General features: G+C 39.7%; 1 protein-coding gene across 1 annotated transcript; it reads right to left on the bottom strand.

Annotated features, from left to right (window-relative positions):
* Positions 1-3,065: 3,065 nt before the first annotated feature.
* Positions 3,066-21,397, bottom strand: LOC5563605. The gene is given in 9 exon segments (XM_021853214.1): positions 3,066-3,157; positions 3,217-3,511; positions 3,596-3,728; positions 3,792-3,894; positions 3,897-4,095; positions 4,161-4,569; positions 4,627-4,787; positions 4,851-4,936; positions 21,243-21,397. Coding segments are annotated over 5 exon segments (840 nt in total). The 5' UTR covers positions 4,305-4,569; positions 4,627-4,787; positions 4,851-4,936; positions 21,243-21,397; the 3' UTR covers positions 3,066-3,157; positions 3,217-3,250.
* Positions 21,398-22,949: the final 1,552 nt, after the last annotated feature.

Below are 22,949 nucleotides of genomic sequence, written 5' to 3'. Positions count from 1 at the left end.
GAGGATGTTCGCAAATGAGAAAGTTTTCCCCCATTTGCTTCCTGCTTCGGCTAGGGTTTTTATCTACTTCGTCGTAAGCCGCTACTATTCGTCGTATCAACCTTTAAATGTTCCTCTACGCGGACTATCAACTATCTGCAACACAGATTCATTATCCAAGTGTAATTTTTGTTAAAGCTGTTTTAGGGTTTCCGTACAACTTGATACACCAAAAATGCAATAAAACTACTGTTATTTCGGTAATAACTTCAGTTCAATTATCCACTTGGCATTTTTACACAGAAATCGCATGGACGAACACGATTGAGAGAAATGATTATCATCGTCTGAGCCACACCACTTTCCAACACAAACTTCTTCCCACCCCCGTGGGCACTTATTTTCACTATGAAAAACCTTCGTACTTCTTCACTGAAGGATTTCATTCCCATCACACGCCATAAATCTTCAATAAATCACCAAAATTTTCTCAACCGCCCGCGTATAATTGAGAATGTTAACAAAATTCAATCCGTCGTACTGAGAAAAATAGTTTGTGCGCATCAATGTGTGCGCGATACTTGGCGTAAAATACCGGTCCTTTGATTGTTGTTGTTTTCGCTAAACTGTGAGCAAATGCCCATAAATGTCGGTCACAAGGAATTGTGTTTATATGTTTGAGCTGAATTTTGATGACGAACAATTAATTTTAAAGGAAATTAGTAGATTCCATCATGCTAAAGGACTGGAGGGATGCCCCGTAGATCTATATATTCTAGTAAAAAATTTTATTATAGCGTTGATATGTTGTGTTTTAACCACTCAATACATCACAGTGAGCCGTAAGTTGTGAGACGAATCTGGAAACTGATTGCGACGGAGTTGAAAACGATACGACGGATTGAGAATACGGTAAGATGTATTTTCTTTGCATTATTTCCAAAAAGAGATCAAGATTTATCGAAATGTTATAGTACAATGCTAAAGCCGTTTTAAGAAAGAATTGTTTGGCATCGGTTTGTATCAGCATCATTCACTGTAATATTGGGAAAATTACAATTCTCACTGATCAATGCTTAATACGATGGATACTAGTGCATCACCCTATTCGAATGAAAAAATCTCTGAAAAACTTTAAAATCGGAATGTTTTTTAATGTTTTCAGAAGCAAAACAAACATGGAAGCGAATTCCGCATACCAAGCGTTCCTTCTCTGTGCGCATTTCACTCATTCGGTTTGTTTACCACCGTTTGCACAAAACTGTGTACAGCCCCCTTTGCACAGAATCTGTTGCTGCATGAAGGAGGCCGGATTTTGTGTATCGGCACTCATTTCTGAGCGGATTGAAGTTTAGCGTGAAGGACCAGAGCGAGGAGAAGCCGGCGAAAAACCGACCAAATCGGCAGTTGATGTGTGACCACGACGAAAGTAAGACGCCTGCGTAAACTTTCCATGTTACGGCTTACTGTGAACCCATCAGCTTGAAACCACAGGGAAAAGTGTGAATTCCCCCAATTAAAGCCAATAGCCTCGCGAGTGAATTGAAAGCATCAGACTTTTACAAGCGGCCTTCCAGTACTCCAATTAGCAGTGGCTTCAAACTTGCTAAACCACCTCCAAATTATCGGACCACGTGTTTTGGGGCTAAGGGGACCTCCTAGTTCCTAGTTGGTAACCCCTTAGAATACAAGAGCTCGCACGACCCACAGGAGAAGGGACACGACGATCACGCTCCCCACGACCGGGGCCGGAGACAAGTAGCGGTAACCTCACACAACGATTTCGGGCCTTGAGTTAGTACGAACAAGTTCAGCGACCTCTGGTTTGCGGTGTGGCACTAGGGGGTTCTATCCCTACCAATCGTAACCTGCGGCCGAGGAAGGTCTACGTCCGCCGCGGGGAACCAGAAGGAATCAACCATCGGTTAGGAACGGCCCTCCAACCAGGCACACCTAAGATTCATACACCAGCTCCAACGCCCGGAAATGAAGCAGGTCGTCGGTTGGAATAGCAGCCCTTCACGGTGCTTCCCCTGACCCGTTATTATTCAGAAAAAAATCTCCATCAATCTGTGCTCACCAGCCGATTTCTATAGCTAGAGCAGCGGAGCACGATTTGGCGCACGCGAAGGTCATCTACCACCTAATACCTTTTAGGGTCGTTGGAAGACCACTTAGCGTCCACGACGCGACTTACAATTTTTACCTGATACTTTTGCTTACCAAAACGAGCACTTTACAATGACGAACTTATAACATTTCGCATTTTCAAAAAATAAGGGCACGACCTATTGTGCAGTCTCAGTTTCACCAAGTTGAGTTCAAAATTTTGGGAGGACACTCAGAATTTTCATCTAGATCGAATGAGTGGTGTGCAGCAAAAACCAATTGTTTGAATCATTCTAGTGAAGGGCGCCCTGATTCTTCATGGAGCCTATGTTAGCTGTTACATCTTAAAACTTATCAACTTATTTGACGAACTTTAAATAAAATTCTTCGTCTCGATCTCAGCTGTCTTACTTTCCCCCCTCAATATTTTCATGAAAATGACAGAGGCGTCAGTAATGAACGCCCAAGAACGAAATGCTGCCATAAGATAGTTTATTTTTATTATGAATAAAAATTGAAAAAAATACTGTATTGGTTTTTCGGGAATATGCTCATTTGCTACCTATTTACACTTTTTCTTTGATGAAGTAGCAAGGAAATGCCACGTAATCTCAACCGAAAAAATAAAAACAGCACCCGCAAGCCCGAACAACAGCATAAAGAACGGTCCCGCCAAATGGTGTACCTGCAGCGCAATAGCCCCCGGGTTTATCATGGATCCTGGCCAGTGCAATGATCTTTTGGACGGTGTACGCTGCAGGATACTGCGCCATCACGCGCTCCTCCCAATAGTGTTGCACTCCGCTCTGGTAGATGCGCATGATCAGCTCGTTCAAGTGCTCCACCATGGGCCACGTCTTCTGCACCTGGATAACGCAATGTCCCCAGTAAAGATCTTCCACCATAACTTGAAAGTTTTGTGCCACATCCAGCGCGATGTAGTCCGATATGCCGTAGTGGCCGTAGGTTAATCGCTCGATGGCGTACGCCATGTCAGCCCTTTTGGCGTGGTCTGAAGCATGGGTTTGGTCATTGTCCGGAAGTTGGACGCCAGTTTTATGATGAGAGGCTAGAAGAAAAAAACATGTTGAGAAAAAGTGTATGGAGTAAGTGATTATCATGGTAGACCTCATCGGAGTCTTCTAGTGCATAAACCCAAGCGTCATGCGAAGCTCCCCAAATCATTGCCCCGAGCAACCAATTGAGCCGGCGTATCAATCGGTTTCTCGTATTGAGGAACGGTCATAATGCTGGAAAGTCCACCACAGTACGTGTTTCCTATTATAAGACCGGAGAAGAGCAGTATGATGATGATCGTTAGCTGTGAAGCCAGTTTGTATTGATCAACCCGTAAGATTGAGGAGCATATAACCAGCGCTGAGCAAACGGACATGAACACCTCACATATGTCAACGGGGTCATTCTGTTTGAGAGGGTATAGAATTTTATTGGATCGATTGTGAGGTCGGTCTTACAGATTTTGAAATGATTAGGTACTGCTACTCACGGATTTCAACAAGTTTGTAACCACATAGTTGATAATACACAACACTATTGAACAAGTAATCACAGTCATAATCAGGTATATCCAAATCAAGCTTGAAAAGGGAAGAATTGGTGTCATCCATGAAGGTAGAAGTCTGAAACAGTCTTTGGTTACATCATCGAACATTGATTCGTTAGTCCATCAAAGCTTAACTTACTTCTGTTTCGGAGTTATGCAGGTTACACCAGTGCGGGACAAAGGCTGCGTCGGAGAGTTGGAATCGTAATACCACGCCAGCATAGCGCCAATTCCAGCATCACACGATGTTCCGCAATGGCACCCATGATTCCGATTCCTGTAAAGTTCTCGTAAACTTCACCCCACTCGGCTTCTTCTTGAGTTGAAATATCCAAGCTGCAGTTGTGAATGCCACAGAACTCCAAGAATACTCGTGTTTCCGTGCCATCAACTCGGAGCTTCTTCTTTTCTCCCACGTAAGCATTGGCTTTCGATTTGTCGTCCTGTAATTATATAATAAGTTTATAATCCATGAATGATTTGTTCCAACAAGGAACAAGATCCAAACCACTTCAGTCCAAGTTGTATAGGGTTCGTAATTCATAAGAGCGAGCCTTATGAATCGACCTTCAAGGTCTTTTATTTTATCTGGGAACAGATCAATGTTGTGCTGAAATCCCCCTACTATCATTGAATACGTATCCAAATACATCAGATTCCTGTTGACCTCCTAGGCTGGAAAACTTATTTGTCCACAAATCTACCGTTCCGTTCTCGTCAGAAGGGTTCAAGATCAAAAGCTTCGGTATGTCACACACGATTGGGCGATCGAGAATGGTCTGCAGCTTATCGAGCTCTGCGTTTTGTTCCATTACTACAACGAAAGCCTTGTTGGGGAACCGTTGGTTTGTGTGATCCTGTAGGTGTCGGTACTTGTCCAGAAAATCAACGGCAGCCCGCTCGGATAGTATGTACACCTGAAATAGTTCTTTAAATATTTCACCATGAATCCAAATGTAACTCATTACTAATACTTGGCATCCCAGTTCCAAATTAGCCGTTTGAACGGTTTCGGTCACATCTTCCAAATTGATGCTGATAAAAGGTTTATCGAATTGCACTCCTATGAATCTATCGTCATTTTTGCCATTTGTCACGAAACAGAAGCTGTACGAAAAGTACAAATATTTGATGGCTGGAACAGAAAATAATAAATCTACTAGTCTTGTAGATGAGATTTAGTTCACTAAATAAATACCGATAACTCCAAATAGCTCAGACAAAACACTTGTATCCAAGGATGATATTGGCTGAAGTGTTCCATTCATTGTGAAATATTATCCACTAAGAGTCACATGTTTAAATTCATAAGAGCAGATGTAAATCTAAATTTATGTTATTTCATCATTGAAATTTTACACTAAAACAAGGATTATCAAACCGATTTTCGCCTGTATTTTTACCAAGCACACTCTACACATATTTTTAGGAATGCATATATTCATAAATTGTTTGATGGTAACAAAAATCGTGGGAGTTGAAATTTATATTCACGAAAGCGTGGTAAATAAATGTATATTATAATACATTTTATAGGACCCGGAATTCATGACAAAGATAGACATACACATATGTACATGTATAAATGGTCGACTAGCAATGAAAGTTCTCAGTTAATAGCTATAAATGTGCTCATACGAACACTTAGGGCAACTTCACTGGTGGTCCATTTGTTGGTCCAAATTTATACCAAAAATGGACCTGTCAAAATTGACCAAACTGCACGCACATGCACCGGTCGTAGTATTTTTTTTTTTCAATCCATTTCGAATGTGATCAACAAAAACAAACAAATAGTTGAATTGAATAGCAGAATTCTAAAGTAGAATTAATTAAACCTGAAGAATCCCGAGAACACAATACTAAAAGAATTCCTGGAGGAATTCCGATAGAATTCGCGTCGGAGCTTCAAAAAATTCCCGGCAGAGCTCCGAAAATGTTTTTGGTGGGGCTCCGGAGATTTTTCCGGAAGAACATCCGGAAGAATTTCTAGAGAAAATCCCTGGAAGAATTCCTGGTGGATATCCCTGCAGGAATTTCTACTTTCAGAAAATCCCCGGAGGAATTGCTATTGGAAATCCACTTTAAAATTCCTGGAGAAAATCCCAGAGGAGTTTATGGGGGAAATCCCTGGAAGATTTTTTTTGAAAATATTCCGGAAGATTTTCTGGAGTATTTTAGGGAGAGGTTTCTGGAGGAATTCCTGGATAAAATTCTTAGAGGAATTTTTGGACGAATTCCCCAGAAGAATTTCTAGAGGAAATCCCAGGAGGAGTTTCGGGAGAAAATCCTCGGAGGTGCTTATTGAGGAAATTCCCGGAGTAATTCCTGAAGAAAATTCCAGGAAGAGTTTCTGGACGAAATTCCTAGAATAATAGCTATTATAAATCCACTGAGAAATTCCTAGAGAAAATTCCCGGAGGGGTTCTTGAGGATATCGGAATCTTTGAAGTCCCTGGAGGAATTCCTGGAGAAGTTCTAGGAGAAATTCCTGGAGTAATTCTAAGGAGAAATTTCTGGTTTAAATACCAAGAGAAGTTCCTGAACGATTCTTCGGATAAATTCTCTGGTCCTCGAAAGAATTTCTCGAGAGCATCCTTAGTTATTTGGGGATATCCCCGGACAAATTCCTGGAATAAATCTCTGAATAAATTCCTGGTGCAAATCCCAAGAGACATTCCTGAAAAAACTTCAGATCAATTCTCTAAGCAATCCCCGGAGGAGTGCTTGGAGAAATCTCCTTTCTGTAGAAAATCCCCGGAGGAATTCCTTGTAGGCAAGTAATCCTGTCTAGAGTTAGTAGTGACCAACACTACAACATCAAAGCCGTTCAAGACCAGGACGTTAGGCAACGATTTGTCGTTTCGATTGTGTTGTTCACACATATGGCCCTCTGTTAAAACAAATTTTCAACTTCTATTTATTTCTCTTGTCGATTCCCGGTCGGTTCAGGATCTTTTCTTAATGGAAATTTCCTTGAATTCTCCGGGCATAGAGTATCATCGTACCTGCCACACGATATACGAATGCGAAAATGGCTACTTTAGCAAAGAAAGCTCTCAGTTAATAACTGTGGAAGTGCACATTGAGCACTAAGCTGAGAAGCAGGCTTTGTCCCAGTGGGACGTAATACCAAGAAGAAGAAGAAGAGATGTTATGAGCAATACTTGTATCGGCAAAGATAAACATGTTTTTCTCTGACCAACATCCAATACTATAAACCAAATTATATAAAATAACGCGATTTGAAAAAAAAACTAGATCAAGGTGCTTTAAAAAACAAACCCCTGAAAATTGAAAATCGAATCTTGATAATTGTAGGCCCCATGCCTAATTACCCCTCAAAAGAAGAGAGTAATTTATGAATAACTTGGTTGTTCCAAAAGACAGCGCAATCATATGTTGAGCAAAAACACGGGCTTTTTCATGTCAAACAAGGGGATTTTTTTTTTTTATTATCGGACAATTTGGGCCGGAGGTTCTCCGATTTGCATGAAATTTTCACCAGAGGTAGAGCTCGTGGATACATGACCAAAAGTTAAATTCAAAAAATTAAAGTGGCCTATTGTTTGGGAGCTGGTCCTTTTCCTTCCGAGTGAGTGGACTGTATTAGGAGCCTTGTGGGTTAATCGGTGGGAATTCCTGGGAGGACAAGTTCTTCGTTGGATTGGATACTGTCTTCCAATAGTCTTGGGTGGGTTTCTCTCCGGTTGTTCACTTGGGACACTTCAAATTACGCACATTTGCACTATTTATTCCACAAAATTTTGGTACATAATTATCTACACATTTATTGGGCAAAACACATTTATTCTAGTACACAAATAACATTTATCTATTTCGCGTCAAGAGTTTAAAAAGATAATTATTAGCTACAACCGAGCTGGGTGCCGACGTTGGGAAAACTATATCTCTTACAAACAATGGGTTCCAAATTTCGACGACCGAAAGTGTTACGCTGTTACGTCATCGTTTCGGTCTTCTCAATGAAACAGCTGCTAATGCCGAATACATTCTATGTTGCGACGAGGGGGCTTACAATGGGTACTTCATCCGAGTTGCAAACATTCCCGCCCGCCCTGAAATTGCTGGATTTCTGAAAAGAAAGAAAATCTCTCGTGCGCATGTGGACGGTCTAACTGTCTTTACCTTCCGATATTGCCTTCAACCTTATTAACCGATGATGGATACACAATTTTTCAACAGCTCTATTCAAGCTTGCTGTCGCTGGCTTCGAAGTGACAGCTCTAATTATTTCGTCATCTCTAGGTGTAGCTGGTCGCCAACGCTTCGTTCTCCCTTGTAGCTGCGTGAATACCTTGCTAAAGTAATGATCGGTCTAATCAGATCGAGAGGGTTAAAGAGCATCTGCGATGATCAACAAGACTCTTCGCTTCGTCAGTTATTCCACCGTGTCGATTTCGGGTATCCTGAACCGGAATTTCAATACATATGCCGTCGGATGCCACCCTAGTCCTAGGGTTCGCACCGCTTGATCGGGATCTAGTTGGACTCCTTCCTTTCCTTTCCTCACTACAAAGAGATCTTCTTCTGGTGTACCTGCGATACCTATGGACTATTGGAAGCCCATTTCCTTAACCGTAATTCGGCCTTTTTGTTCATTTCGTCTAGCTGGGTTCGCCGCTTCCGGATTAGTCCATGTAGACGTCCTCCGCTGCAGTCTTCGGCGGTTTTGGGTAGTCCCCAAGGAACAATTGGTAGCTTTTAAGATACTTATGTGTTTAATACAAGCTGCATATCAGCAACCATTGCTGAACAAATTTTTAGTTGAATCATTAATTGAATAAAATTAATTTCCGCTTATAAAAAAGCTGTTATTCCACTTGCAGTTTGTGTTTTGAATAAGAGCTGAATAAACCTCCGAAAATGCAAATATAGTAGCTTTTGTTCTACAACACATAAGAAGTTTAACAATTGACTGATTAAAAGCTTCTATAGGTTGTAGCCATCATTTTAGTAGAATATTGAACATTTGATTAACAACAAATCGTACAAAAGTTTCAGTGTCTAATACTTAAAATGTTGACCAGCATGATTAGTAAACAATGTGAATAACAGTATAGGAGTATGCTCTTATTCAAGCAAAACAAGACGTGTATGCGATGGATGGATTAACGTTATGGACGTAATGGCGACGTAATGGATCAACGAGGGTAAAGTTCGAATCACATTGGATTAAAAATATCAAAATTTAAATTTTCCAAATGTAGTGATCATCATCTGCGACGTTATTGATACATTTTTGATGATAATCGAAGTATAAATAATAATTTAACAATAGTTACATGAAAGTGGTTACCCAACTTACAGTCAAGTGTCACAAATAAACATACATAGTTAATTATTGTTGAATAATGGTGACAGCTGAAAAAATGCCGTACAAAGAGCTGAGAAGATGGTATTTAGATCCAAATTTAAGTCAATGTTCAACATTTTTCATTGGAATGAATAATAGTAGAATCAACACTTATTAAACTTCTCCAAAGAATCTCTGCCGACTTGTCAAGATTGTTTTACTAATGAGTTGAACAAGTCATTTTTCCTTCTATTAAAGAGCCAATATTCCACCAAACAAACAACAGATGTAGGGGGAGATCCCCCAGTGCCGGACAGCACCCAATACCGGACAAAGTCGAAACATTGAGAAATCATGGTCCAATCAAGAAGGTGTATTAGTAGAAAAGAAAGCTATTATGGAGACTAATGTTTGCGTAGAATAACACATCCTTGAAATATGCATGCCTTTTTAAAAAAGTAGAAAAGTTTGAAAATCTTTAAAAAAATTACGTATCCCCTTAATTTTGAGCCTATTTAGTAATTATTTTGAATAAGAAAAAAATACTTTGGATCAAGCAAGCATGATCGAACATAATCCTAATTTGATAGTATGAATGTATTTTGTACAATAATCGAACTAAATATGAACAAATTACAGTTTTGGTTAAGCACATCCTGTCCCTCAGTTTCGGACAGCTTGATTTGTTATGTGATATCTTTATAATTATTGCGTCAGTGTCTCAAAATACTTTCATTTTTCATGGGTTCCGTCTATCATGGTATCAAACATGCAATAAAATTAGTAAGAATTAACATTCAGAACAACATCGTAAATTGTGCTATTTTTCATCATATATGGAAGATCTTTTTGATAGGCATCTTGCAAACTAAGAAAAACTCAAATTATTCTTGTAAATGATGCAAATGCATTGAATTGGTAATTATAAACTATTCCTATAGTGTACACATTCAATGATGTTCAAATTTTCAGATTTCGAGGCATTTCTAGATCGTGTCCGGTATTGGGTGCCACCTTTCAAGATCGATCAATTTGGTACTAAAATACATCATCAAAATGTAATGTCAATATTCATATTTATATTTTTAAATTTATTTTTGTACACTATAAAAATGATAATATTTATCATAAATGGGTAACACGAGCCTATAAAATCAATATTTTTCAAACTATGAATTTAGTGGCTTAAGTGTCCGGTACTGGGGGATCTCCCCCTACAGGAGACGAACTAACGTTTTGGTTGCTTCGCACTTCAGCTGTTTCCATGTTTAACATGAACATGATTAAAAGCTGAATAGGTATTTTATAAAATCCTAATACAACATAGATATATCATCCGAGCAGGTCATCCAAAGAAGTCCAAAATAACGATTACTAAACACATTGTTCAGCAACAAAGAAGCCTTACAAAAGAGGTCACACCATAGCCAAATTTTTGAAAAATGGACAAAATATCTAAAAATTGCGTTGTATTCCTAATGTATTGCAATGTTCAACTTACTAATATTATTATTTATCTTTATTTGAGTGGCTTTTCGCCCTTGGCGAATTCGCCACTAACTTACAAATATATAAAAACATGTTAGATACAATAATAACTGATGCTTTCTCAATACAATATTCAATTATGTTTAGAAAATATTTTGAATCAGTCTTCTGACATAGGATTATTGAATGAAATATATTTTATATTTGTATAATGTTTAATAGATGGAAGAAGTACGACAAATAATTAAAATATTAACCTAGTAGAAATATTATACATTTAATAAATGAATTTTAGTATAGTTAGATGAAGATTTCAATTGAAGTTTTAACAAGTTAAAACTTATTATGAAATTCGATTAATCATATCAGACTATTTTTACTTTGTGAATAAACTTTATTTTTGACCAGCATTGAAATAAATTTTCTCACTGTGTGCTATAAATAGCCGACTGAGTACAGCTTGCATCAGTACTGAACAGCAGCAGAAGAAATGCGCTTATTCAGTTGTTGATCAGCATAGCAGCATAACTAATCAATTGTTGAATAGAAGCTCAAGCATGATCAATAATCAGCTACAAGAGGTTTATATTGGGCACTAGAAAGCTGATATATGAATTCAAGGATGGCGCAGATGGCAAGGTATACCGCTGACGATGGGAAGGTCTCGAGTTTGAATCCAGTATTCAGGTAATTATTAAAAGTGTGGTTATTAAATCATGGTAAAGGTATACACTGCATTTGATGTATACGGTATTAGCTATTTTTAGTCATTTATTTGTTTTCAATCAATTTTGTGGCAGTTGAATAAAAGCTGAGATGAATGCTTATAAAGCGATTTTGAAGTTGTAGAATAAAGTCAATGTACAACGACACGCTTTATAACTTCTCCAAATTTGTGTGAACAACGCCTGAACGAAGGCTTCACTTGGAAATAATTAAAATGTTGTTAAACATGATGCTGAATTAAACTGCAATAATGTAGTTTGTTAAACTAGCGTTGTTAAATCATCAATCCTTATTAAGCTAAGTGAAACCTGAATAAACATCATTACAATATATGATTATAATCACTAAATGATAAGAAGCTGAATAATTTCGCCAGATTTGCTTGAACAATGTGTGCGTAGCAGCTGCAAAGTAATATAATAGAGCAACTATTCAGTATGTAGTTGTGAAAAATTGCCTAATAAATGATTATAAAATAGGCAAATGTTTCTTGGGTCGGCTTGCTCATCCAAAGCAAGCTGCTTCAGTATCCGGTGCCTTTCTCCTTTACTACTGGATGATGGGGTAGGTAAGAACGAATCCTATTGTGTCCTTCCGAATTCGCATCCACCTTGCGCATATGACCTAGCTCTAGGTATTCCTCCATAAACTGGTTGTATTGGTCACGCAGCGCTGAATCCTTCAACAATCTACGTTCCAGGCTTTGAAACCGTCGGTAAGCGATATCCCTTGACTCGCCAAGCCTTCCAAAAAAACGGCTTCACTCTTTGGTAGTGCGACTACGTATCGATCGTCCGAACCTCTTCGAACTGATTGAATATACTGTTTCTTGCAGCGCACTTCCTCCCGGGAATAATTATTTGGTGAATCGATCTTTCGCAGGACCAAAATTGGGAAGTCGCTCCTTCAAACGAATCGCAATATTGCAGGTTATGCGATTGTTATCGTGTGGTCCGTTCACACATCCGGACACTACCCATCCAAACACCGACTCATTTAAAGAGGGTAGACCTTCTCCTAGCAGGACTTCATTTCCGGTATTGAAAAAAGTGAAAAAGTGCTGGATTCCTAGCACTAAGTCGACAGTCTTGGATGTGAAAAAGGCTGGGTCTGCCAATTCCACGCCGGCTGGGATTTCCCATCCAGCCATGTCCACATTGGCTATTGGAAGATTCGCTGTCACCCTTGGTAGTAACAGGAACTCCATCCTTCTCGAGAATTCTGACTTTCTTGATCTTATTGTAACTGCGACCTTTTGCTTCACCTTCGTGCTGGCTTGCCCGATTCCAAACACTGAAACCTCTGATCGTTGCCGTTGAACCCTCAACTGTTGCGAGAAGCGATCCGTCATGAAGTTACACTCTGATCCGGAATCCAAAAGTGCTCTGGCCGGAACTAGAGTTCCATCCTCACTTTCCACTAAAACGATAGCTGTTGCTAGAAGCACCGACGATGTACGGTTGCAGGATACGTTGGAGGATACCAGGGTAGGTGTTCCTTGGGGAATCTTCGACCTCCCTGGTGATTGGGTACTGCTGCCCACTGCTGCAGTTCGTTCGATTGGGGATCCATTCCTGTTCTCATTAGAAGACGGTCGGAAACAAACCAAAGTGTGGTGTTTGCCCCTGCAGTTCCGACACACAAAACGAAAGGGACAATCCATCTCTCGATGTCCGCGCTTAAAACAGTTCCTGCAGAGAGCGTTGTTTCGTAACACCTTGTCGCGGTCAGTTGTGGACATCCGTTGGAAAGTCGGACATTGGTAAAGCAGGTGGATTTCCGAGCATGCTAAACAGCGTCCCCGTGTTGACTGAACTGTATTGTAGCTGAAGTGTGGGTTGGAAGGTTTCCTATTCAACACTGGAAGTTCTGGCTTCAAATCGGACGATTTCGTAGGTAGGAATCCCAGAACCTTGACTCTACGTTGGAGAAATTCGGTCAGATCCTTGACGCTATCCTGCTCCTTCATCGATGAAAATTCCTCCCAGCTCCTCCTTGTGGCTGGATCTAGGCGAGCACACAGGATGTCCATAAGCAGTAGATCCTTATAATCGGCGGGTTGAACTAACTGATCCAAGGTTTGAACCGTTCGTTCAAATCCTTCCAGCAGGGATTGCAAATCGGAAGCCGACTCCTTAGTCAGCTTCGGGAGCTTGAAGAGTGCTTGCACCTGCCTCCGCTTCAACTGCTTGCTGTCATTGTATCGCTTGGTGAGTGTGTCCCATGCGATCTGATAGTTGGCTCTTGTTATTGCCAGTGGGTCCACCAGAGCCTTCGCTTCACCTGCCAAGCACCCTTTCAGATAATGGAATTTTTCTACATCTGGTAAGTCCGCCTTCCAGTGTATGAGCGACGTATACAAGTCGCGGAAGCTCAGCCACTCGTCAATGTTGCCATCGAAAGTTTGCAACTTGATTTGCGGCAATCGCACGTGCTCCATGGTCGGCTGTTGCGATGTATCCAGACTGCGAATGGATTGGTTTAAAGCTGGGGGTTCCTCCAGTTCCTTTATTTTGTCCAGCAGCAGTGACTTCATATCGTAATACTTGCTGCCGAACTCAGATCGCTGTGTGGTGTAGATCTCATCCTTCTCGGTGAAGTCCTCGTGGGTCTCGATGTCCAGGATCACATCGTTCACCCTTTCCCACAATTCATCTAATTTCTCTAGTCGCACCTTCACCTGACTCGCACTTGTCACTACACTCAACTTATCGACAAACCCACAAATGTCCTGAAACATGTTGAGGAGCGACCGCAGCGTTGTCTTCAGGGTCCTCATGGCTGGAGTTTTCTTGGCGGCGGACGTCGTGGCCGGCATCTTCACACTCGCGCTTGGACAGAGGGTTCAAATACAAAAAACGTAGGTGTAATATTCTGCTGATTCCTAGCCTCGGCTAGACATACACTGTAGAGCTGTTCTATATTTACCTGGAAAAACAGGATTTTACACCCTTTCTACAGGTATGCACTTCAACAGATCCTAACCGGTTGATTACTTAATTGGTTGAAGGCTTGTATCGACAGATCCCTCAATCGTCCAGAAATATCACACGAAAGTAGAAGCAATTATGTAGTACTCTGTGGTGTCCAACTTCGGCAAGGCATATACTGTTCTAACTAACCTGAGAAATCAGTATTTGCGCTTCAAACGATCCAAATAACAGTGTGCCGGAATATCACGGTTCACAAAACTGTTTTTCCGCAATAGTGAAAACATCAATCGAAAATCGCATCAGCGGCCACTCGATTGTGCTTCCACGAAAATATGTTGGACACATCCACAGTCACGAGAGAAATATGTTTGTAGAAAGCTTTCTACTCCCGCTTCGACAAGACATATACATTGGTGTAATACAATAACACTGACCTGTGCAAACAAGTAGTTCGTCGTTACCAATGGTCCAGTCGCACGCTGTGTGAAACGCCGTCGGTGGTGTTGTTTTTGTTGCTCTCCGTCCAGTCCACACGTTTGCCGTCGGGATCAGTTGAAAACGACAGTCTCCGTTTAGTTCTCGTCGGTGGTATTTTGGTTGGTTAGATCGGCGCGTTTACCAACGGGAAAAGTGCGGGCAATTTCCTTACTCAATCAGTGAAGTGATAAACACAATGGAATGGTTGAAACTCCGGTCGCAAAACAAGAAAGTTGAACGAAATCCGGTGGTGATTTTCGTTCAATTGTAGTCGATTCGATTCGTCGCGGTGGAATCAATGAAAGTGCTCGTTGTTTGTTTTGGTTGCGGTTTGTTGTTGTACCGTCGGGGAACAGTTCGTTGGCAGTGCAGTGCAATGCGTTGTGGTGAAAAAGAAAAAAAACGGTGTAGAAACCGACAGTGGTCCAGCAACGGCAGGACATATACTGTAAGTGTTTTAATTACCTGGATAAACCAAGGCAATCAGCCTGATTTTATGATTTCGGGGTGATAGTACCACAAAAGCCAGGGGGCCAGATAGCCGTAGCGGTAAACGCGCAGCTATTCAGCAAGACCAAGCTGAGGGTCGTGGGTTCGAATCCCACCGGTCGAGGATCTTTTCGGACTGGAAATTTTCTCGACTTCCCAGGGCATAGAGTATCTTCGTACCTGCCACACGATATACGCATGTAAAAATGGTCATTGGCACAGTAAGCTCTCAGTTAATAACTGTGGAAGTGCTCATAAGAACACTAAGCTGAGAAGCAGGCTTTGTCCCAGTGGGGACGTAATGCCAGAAAGAAGAAGAAGAAGAAGTACCACAAAAGAATGGCATTGGATGATCGGCCGTTCTAATTGGAATTGGTTGGTCGATCAGCTGCGTGATGATTGAGCGAAAAGGATGAATGTTCGCTCGGGCAGTTCGATACGCTGAGAAACGGTGAGTGCGCTTTTGTTGCTAATTTATTGCGATGGCGTTTTGGCTTGCTCCTTACTAATTGCGCCAACGATCCTCCTTGGAAATGTGCAATGGCGATTTGAAGATCACTATCCTTCCGATGAATCCGGCTCGAAGGACCAATGTTTGGGAGCTGGTCCTTTTCCTTCCGAGTGAGTGGACTGTATTAGGAGCCTTGTGGGTTAACCGGTGGGAATTCCTGGGCGGACAAGTTCTTCGTTGGATTGGATACTGTCTTCCAATAGTCTTGGGTGGGTTTCTCTCCGGTTATTCACTTGGGACACTTCAAATTACGCACATTTGCACTATTTATTCCACAAAATTTTGGTACATAATTATCTACACATTTATTGGGCAAAACACATTTATTCTAGTACACAAATAACATTTATCTATTTCGCGTCAAGAGTTTAAAATGATAATTATTAGCTACAACCGAGCTGGGTGCCGACGTTGGGAAAACTATATCTCTTACAAACAATGGGTTCCAAATTTCGACGACCGAAAGTGTTACGCTGTTACGTCATCGTTTCGGTCTTCTCAATGAAACAGCTGCTAATGCCGAATACATTCTATGTTGCGACGAGAGGGCTTACAATGGGTACTTCATCCGAGTTGCAAACACCTATTTTCCCGGAAAACTCTAGATGAATTTTCACGATTTCTCTATATACCTCAAACTTTGAAAATTCATATCTCCTGAACTATGCATCGTAGAACAAAATTTAGTCAAATCGAAAGGAAATTTTCTCAGCAATCTATTAAAAATATAAAAAGAAAAACATTTCTCGGAAAATTTTTCACCATGGAGAAAATTGTCGGAAAAATAGTGAAAAAAACTATCGTCTGTATCATGGAAAATTTTCAAAAAAAATATTTTTTGTTTCATCAATCCATACTCTAACTTTCGTCCATAGAAGCAAAAATGGTATCTTTTACCGTTTAGGTGACAGAACTGAAAAACCGATGACCACCCGCACGCTTCCCATAGAAAACTGTGTTCTATTGTGGGCCTCATAACCGTGCGCTAACGGTGGCGGTAATTTACACACATTGTAAGTGTAACGCAGTAAACCATCCTTTCCTTTCCAGTCAGAAGAAGCTTTTCGTCAATCGGAGCACTGTCCTTTGGTCTGTTAGGTGTTTTGTATGTCCTTTATTCGTAACCTTTACTATTGAGACCAGCAGTCTTTAATTGCAAACGATAGTAACATTTAATAATATAGGTAATAGGAACTGACCCTCAGCAAGCATGGGAAAATTCACTCACTCACCCGAACGCCACCGATGAAAAATAGCAAAAAATCTGCTGCTATCGAACATTCAGTGATAGCTGAACCGTCCTAGGTGGAGTGTAGCATGAAAGCGTCGAAACCGGTTGTGTAAAAGCGACAATCGGAAGGAACGTGAAGAGAAGTGAATACCAATACACTTGTATTTGCGAGGCACGAGTTAATGCACTTAGCATCCATTCGCCGAATTCATTGAACTGACTGAGAGGATTCCTACTCACTGAATCATTCCGTGGTGTGGACTGCCAGTCAGTGAACGCTCATTGGCACTCAAACCTGAATGCCATTCGAACGGAATCAGAATGTAAACAATCATTCCTGGACAAACATTTCAAAAGGGCACAACAACATTGGTAAACATTGGCTTTGCAAGCCGCTGTTGAACCCAATTCAACTCGATCACGCTCACCAATACCACTATCAGGAAGAGCTAACAGCAATCTTTCTGATAGTGGGGTTAGTTTGCGTGGGCGGGCTAAAAAGGGCTCAACAGCAACGTTTCTGAAAAAAAGGCTCAAGACCTCTTGGGCCCTTTTTGAATGTTTGTCCTTTGTCCGAATTTTGGTATTACATTCGACTGATCAGATGCCGTTTTTTGTTTCGCTTAGTGCTCGCCGAAGAAGCAGAATGGGCACTGGAAATTGAAACGTTCGGCTTGGTTAAGAAAACGGCTTTCTCGCTCCCGACTGTGCGTGGAAGCGAGTGAGGGAAACACAATAACTGAGTGAGTGTTTCCCATGCTTGACCCTCAGTATCATATAGTTGCCAAGCAAAAAGGATATTTATGCGTACATAAAGTGCTATTTGTAATTTTCTTGCCTTTTTTCAAATGTTGTTCAATTTATCAAATGATTGGATAATTAACTAAAAGCGCGCGAATAAATTTTCAGTTTTGTTTTCTATACAAATTGATATATTTGATATAAATTCTGATTGTTCCTTGGAAGAATATTGTATAGTATTTGCATGTATATAATATCAATCAACTGTATAACACTCAGGGACTCTATCAATTGTTCCATTGATGGCTGCTGTGGAATATTCCACTGCCAGTCAGCGTGCAGCCTCTACAGTTGGCGCCAACCCAACAGTGCGCCAAACTGTATTAAGAAGCGTACGCGCGTAATGAATAATTATTGTATGTTTTGTCTGGCCGTATCCTGCGCCTATATAAGGCGCACCCATTGAATTTGTAAGAATGTAGTTTCTTTCGTTTCTCCACCGAGTAGGCATGCTGCCTCTCAGTAGTAATAAATCTGTTAAAGTGAAGCCGTTCGCTTGATTTGCCGTCCTTTTTATCATAAAAGACACAACGTAGGAAAGACGTCCTGGCCGAAACAACATATTAACAATATATTCATAAGTTTTCGAAGAAAGCGGATCTTGAGATTTGATCCTTCAAACGTTACCATAATGATTGATTGTAACAAGAACTTCCCGTGCGGCTTTCATAGAGGCTGTTAGCTTTAATACTAAATAACGTTGCTAATGAAGGGCACACAAAACACCTAACAGACCAAAGGACAGTGCTCCGATTGACGAAAAGCTTCTTCTGACTGGAAAGGAAAGGATGGTTTACTGCGTTACACTTACAATGCGTGTAAATTACCGCCGCCGTTAGCGCACGGTTATGAGGCCCACAATAGAACACATTTTCTATGGGAAGCGTGCGGGTGATCATCGGTTTTTCAGTTCTGTCGCCTAAACGGTAAAAGATACCACTTTGGCGTCTATGGACGAAAGTTAGAGTATGGATTGATGAAACAAAACATATTTTTTTGAAAATTTTTCATGATACAGACGATAGTTTTTTCGCTATTTTTCCGACAATTTTCTCCACATGGAGAATGTGGTAAAAAATTTTCCGAGAAATGTTTTTCTTTTTATATTTTTAATAGACTGCTGAGAATTTCCTTTAGATTTGACAAAAAAACTTTTGTTCTACGATGCATAGTTCAGGAGATATGAATTTTCAAAGTTTGAGGTATATAGAGAAATCGTGAAAATTCATCTAGAGTATTCCGGGAGAATAGGCCACTATATTTTGTTTGAATTTCACTTTTGGTCATGTATCCACGAGCTCTACCTCTGGTGAAAATTTCATGCAAATCGGAGAACCTCCGGCCCAAACCTGTCCGATAATTAAAAAAATGCCCACAACTTTGTAGAAAATATAAAAAATAATCGAAATCTTGGAAAAATTTATGACGAAAAATATTATTTTAAGGTGTCATTCACATTTAACGATATCTCAAAAAGTATAAGAGATAGAAAAATCGTATCTTCGACGTAGTTGTTTCAAATTGCAACTCCTACAACTTTGCCGAAGACATCATATGTCTATCAAAATTTTGTGAAATAGTTATTTATGCAAAAAGTTGCCAAATGATGATTTTTTCAGCACGAGTTGTACATTTATCCAACGAGGCTCACCAAGTTGGATAAATACAACGAGTGCTGAAAAAATCGAGTTTTGCAACGAGTTGCATACAACATTTTTTGCTATTACGAAAAATGCCGTTTAAACTGGATCATTTCCAGAAGCACAAACAAACATTTCAACAGAAACCACGTGGGCGTACATGTATGTGTAATATCATCTCAGTATTTTTCAATCGCGTAGGCTGCAACATAGTAGGGAGCCGGATTCTATTCTTGGCAGTTTTGATTCACTTCGGCAGTGGGTTTTTTCCTAATGTTTCGTAGCAGCTTACAAGCAGCTTAAAACTGCAATTTTAATATGGTCATATAATAAGTACATTATTACAAATTTTGTTCTGACTTACAAGATAGTTTCTCCTGTTGTTCCTCTAGCAATGAGAATTCGATCAGCCGTCTACCACGGTTCGTTACGGTACTAGTCTATAGAATAGGTAAACTAGTTTTTTTTATTAGATTAATGCACCTACTCACTCTTTTCAATTAGATGGTAATCCTAAATACAGTAATTACGCAGCGTATTAACTGGGACCTTGTCGGTGCACATCCTGCTAGCAAAACCGTTATGTTATAATGAACAATCAATAATTCACATGTTTTACCAGTCAGCTCCTATTCCACTACTAGATACACTGCAACTACCGTATTATTCCACTATTTTCAATAGAGCAGTATAATTTTATTTAATTTCAGAAAAATATAGTTTTAACTTCAACTTCGAAGTAATCCACACTATTGTTTTCCTTGTAAGGTTTATTTTGATTATAGCTCCCACCTATACATACCCTAGCTTCCCAGTTATCCAATGATATCGTATCGATCTAGACAAGCAATTGAGCTAAGCCGTGCAATCAGTTCAGTGGGTTCTTCACAGGCACATTAGAACGCACCCGGGAGCTAATCGAATGTACCACTTCCGAAGATATCTCGCATAGATTCTGAGAAAAATCCAACCTCGGCGAGAAACCGATTCTAACTTTTTATCGCGCAAACAATGTCACCAGTCTTGCATATGGATCGCACATCAGATATAGAATCAGATGCTATGGTAGAATAGACTGGGATATTTGGCTGACGCCTCCTAAACAGAACTAAAAAGTGCTACTTTACAGCACCGAAACCAGTGCTGAAAAATAGCACTTTTCAGCATTGTTTTTTGTAGGAAAAGCAGGCCATAATGTTGCGCATCTTATCAATAAAAAGTTGATTGATTTGCAACGGAATCGCAAAAATGTAGTTTTTCTATTTCATTGCTAGGTGCTATTTTTTTGGCTCCGAGAGATGTGCTTCAATATACGAGAAATCTTCCCAGTACAAACTATCGCGTGAAAATCAGCGGTTTGGGCGCTATTCAAAAAGCGCACGAAATCGACAAAATAAAACACAGTGCAGCACAATGAAACATTTTTCCACTTAAATAGTGCCCACAATAGTATATCTTTGTTATCTTCAAAACTGTCGAGTCGTAACGTCAGGCAAATAGACAATTCGTTTCCAAAATTCTGTTTCTTCATGTCATATAATTAGTAACAGAATTTTGAAAACGAGTTGTAATGTAATTGTATAAAATAAATAGATCACATTCTGAGACAATCGTGACCTCTTACAGTATTGTATGGTCGAGTCCACTTGAAGTACAGTATTGAATAATCCACCTTACTTGAAGATATAGGTCAAGCAAAGCCACCTGGAATTTTCAACAGCTCAAATTTGAACATTTGTACCTGGTTACCAATGGTTGAAATTCGCGGACTGATCGACTGTTTGGTTCTTTAGAATTGTGCTCTCCGAAATTCCAGGCATGGCTACGTTGCATCTTCACCAAAACCACTTGAGATTGAAATAATTAAAAAAATGAACAAATTTGTCTAGCCTTTCAATGAAAACTCGCCTGGAATAAAATTTTGAAAATCACGAAAAAGGTTTGAAAATCTTTGAGTTTTTCATGAAGTCAACTCACCCTACTGTCCACTGAAAAGGTAAAGAGCATCTGAAGAATTAAATCAGTTTCTTGACCAGAAGATGAGAACCTTAGGTGAATCAGAAGCACAACCTTCTTGCACAATTTAGTTTTAAAGACTGATGTGACCACCTTTCGTCTCCAAGCCTCTTCTTGCTTCTTACAACTCGTAACCATATGCTCTTTTACGAACTTATATAGTCTCGTACCATTATTTTCTGATTGTTTGAATGCCGTATTATCTCCATGCAAAAATTCTCTCGCGGTACACACAAAAACTAAGGCGGAGTTGATTTGACTGCTCCAACTTAAGCATACACACGCATGTACGAATACTTGGCAGTCATTGAGCTGAACGTTTGGCAATCATTGGGAAAAAACATGTTTTATATTCTGGGGAAATTCTGATAGCCTCAAACTTTTTACCGGAGTCTGAACCAATAAGGATTCAGTAAATATTTTTGACCACTGTGTACAACTTAATCAAACTCAACCAAAATCATAGATTTATCTAAATTAGTCGATATTTGCATTAAAAATAATCATCTTCTTTCTTGTGTCGGGCCCTAACAAGAACAAAACCTGCTTCTCAGCTAAGTGATACATAAAGCACAAATAATGCTTATTTTGTATGAGAATCGTAAGTACCACCACCTATATTAGGGTGGTTCAAAAGATTGCTTTTGCTCCACATCGTTCATTCGATTCTACATCAAATTCTGAGAGTCCTCCCAAAATTTGAGTTCTTTTGGATGAAAACTGAAACTGCACAAGCCCTTCAAAGTATGGGAATTTCTATAGGAAAAGGATGTTATTCATTCATTCGGACGTAGTGTTTATTCGTGTGCTTTTGAGGATTTTTAATGCTACGCTGATAATGTTAGATACATTCGTCAGCTACAACTTTGCCGAAGACTGACCAATGACCACGATCCATACAAATTTTAAAATTTGTGTATGGATAAAAGACCATGAGGGAGAAGGGGGGTCCGGATAGCCAAAAAAATGACCTCGTGTTCAATGGACGATTACTTTTAGACTTGATAGATTCGTTCAAATTTTGGTAGAGGGTGCAGAGCTACTAGGGCACTTAAATGATTCACTTAGGCATATCGGATTTTTGTCGGCCGAATGGTCTGAAACTTTGCAATAAGAAACAATGAATGAATTAATGAAGAATCAAAGAATGCAATGGTACACCGTAGTAGTAGTATTCAAAAGTCTGATTTTCGACGTACAATTGTGTTCAGAATAATTTTAGTTGAGAGCGACTTTCATAAGAAATGCTCAATTTTAGCGTGCTGAAAGTTTGATTCTCTGAGCATTTTGTATGAAAACCGACTTTCACTTCTATTATTCTAAACACAAAGTTACAGTTCTGTAAGTTGAAAATTTCAAAAACCTCTACAAAATAATAGAAAATAATGAGATTTTTCTAAGGGAGTAATTTTTTAAATCATTTTCTTAAAAACATTTTGACATTCTTGATATGGAGCTTCTTTTACATAATACCTGAGAAATTGCATAGTAACGGGAAATGAAGAATTAAGAAGTTATATAAAAATTATCGCTCTTCAATGAGACATAGTTTTACTGAATAAATTTAGAGCATGTTTTTCTTCGATATAATCAAAATGAGATTTGTGTGTTTCGATACTTCAACAAAATTGGCATTGAAGAAACGATAAAACAAAAGCACAAGTTGTT

This window comes from Aedes aegypti, chromosome 3 (assembly GCF_002204515.2).
Source record: "Aedes aegypti strain LVP_AGWG chromosome 3, AaegL5.0 Primary Assembly, whole genome shotgun sequence".
Classification (NCBI taxonomy): Eukaryota; Metazoa; Arthropoda; class Insecta; order Diptera; family Culicidae; genus Aedes; species Aedes aegypti.
The sequence above is the reverse complement of the archived record's forward strand: the minus strand, read 5'-3'. Positions and strand labels throughout refer to the sequence as shown.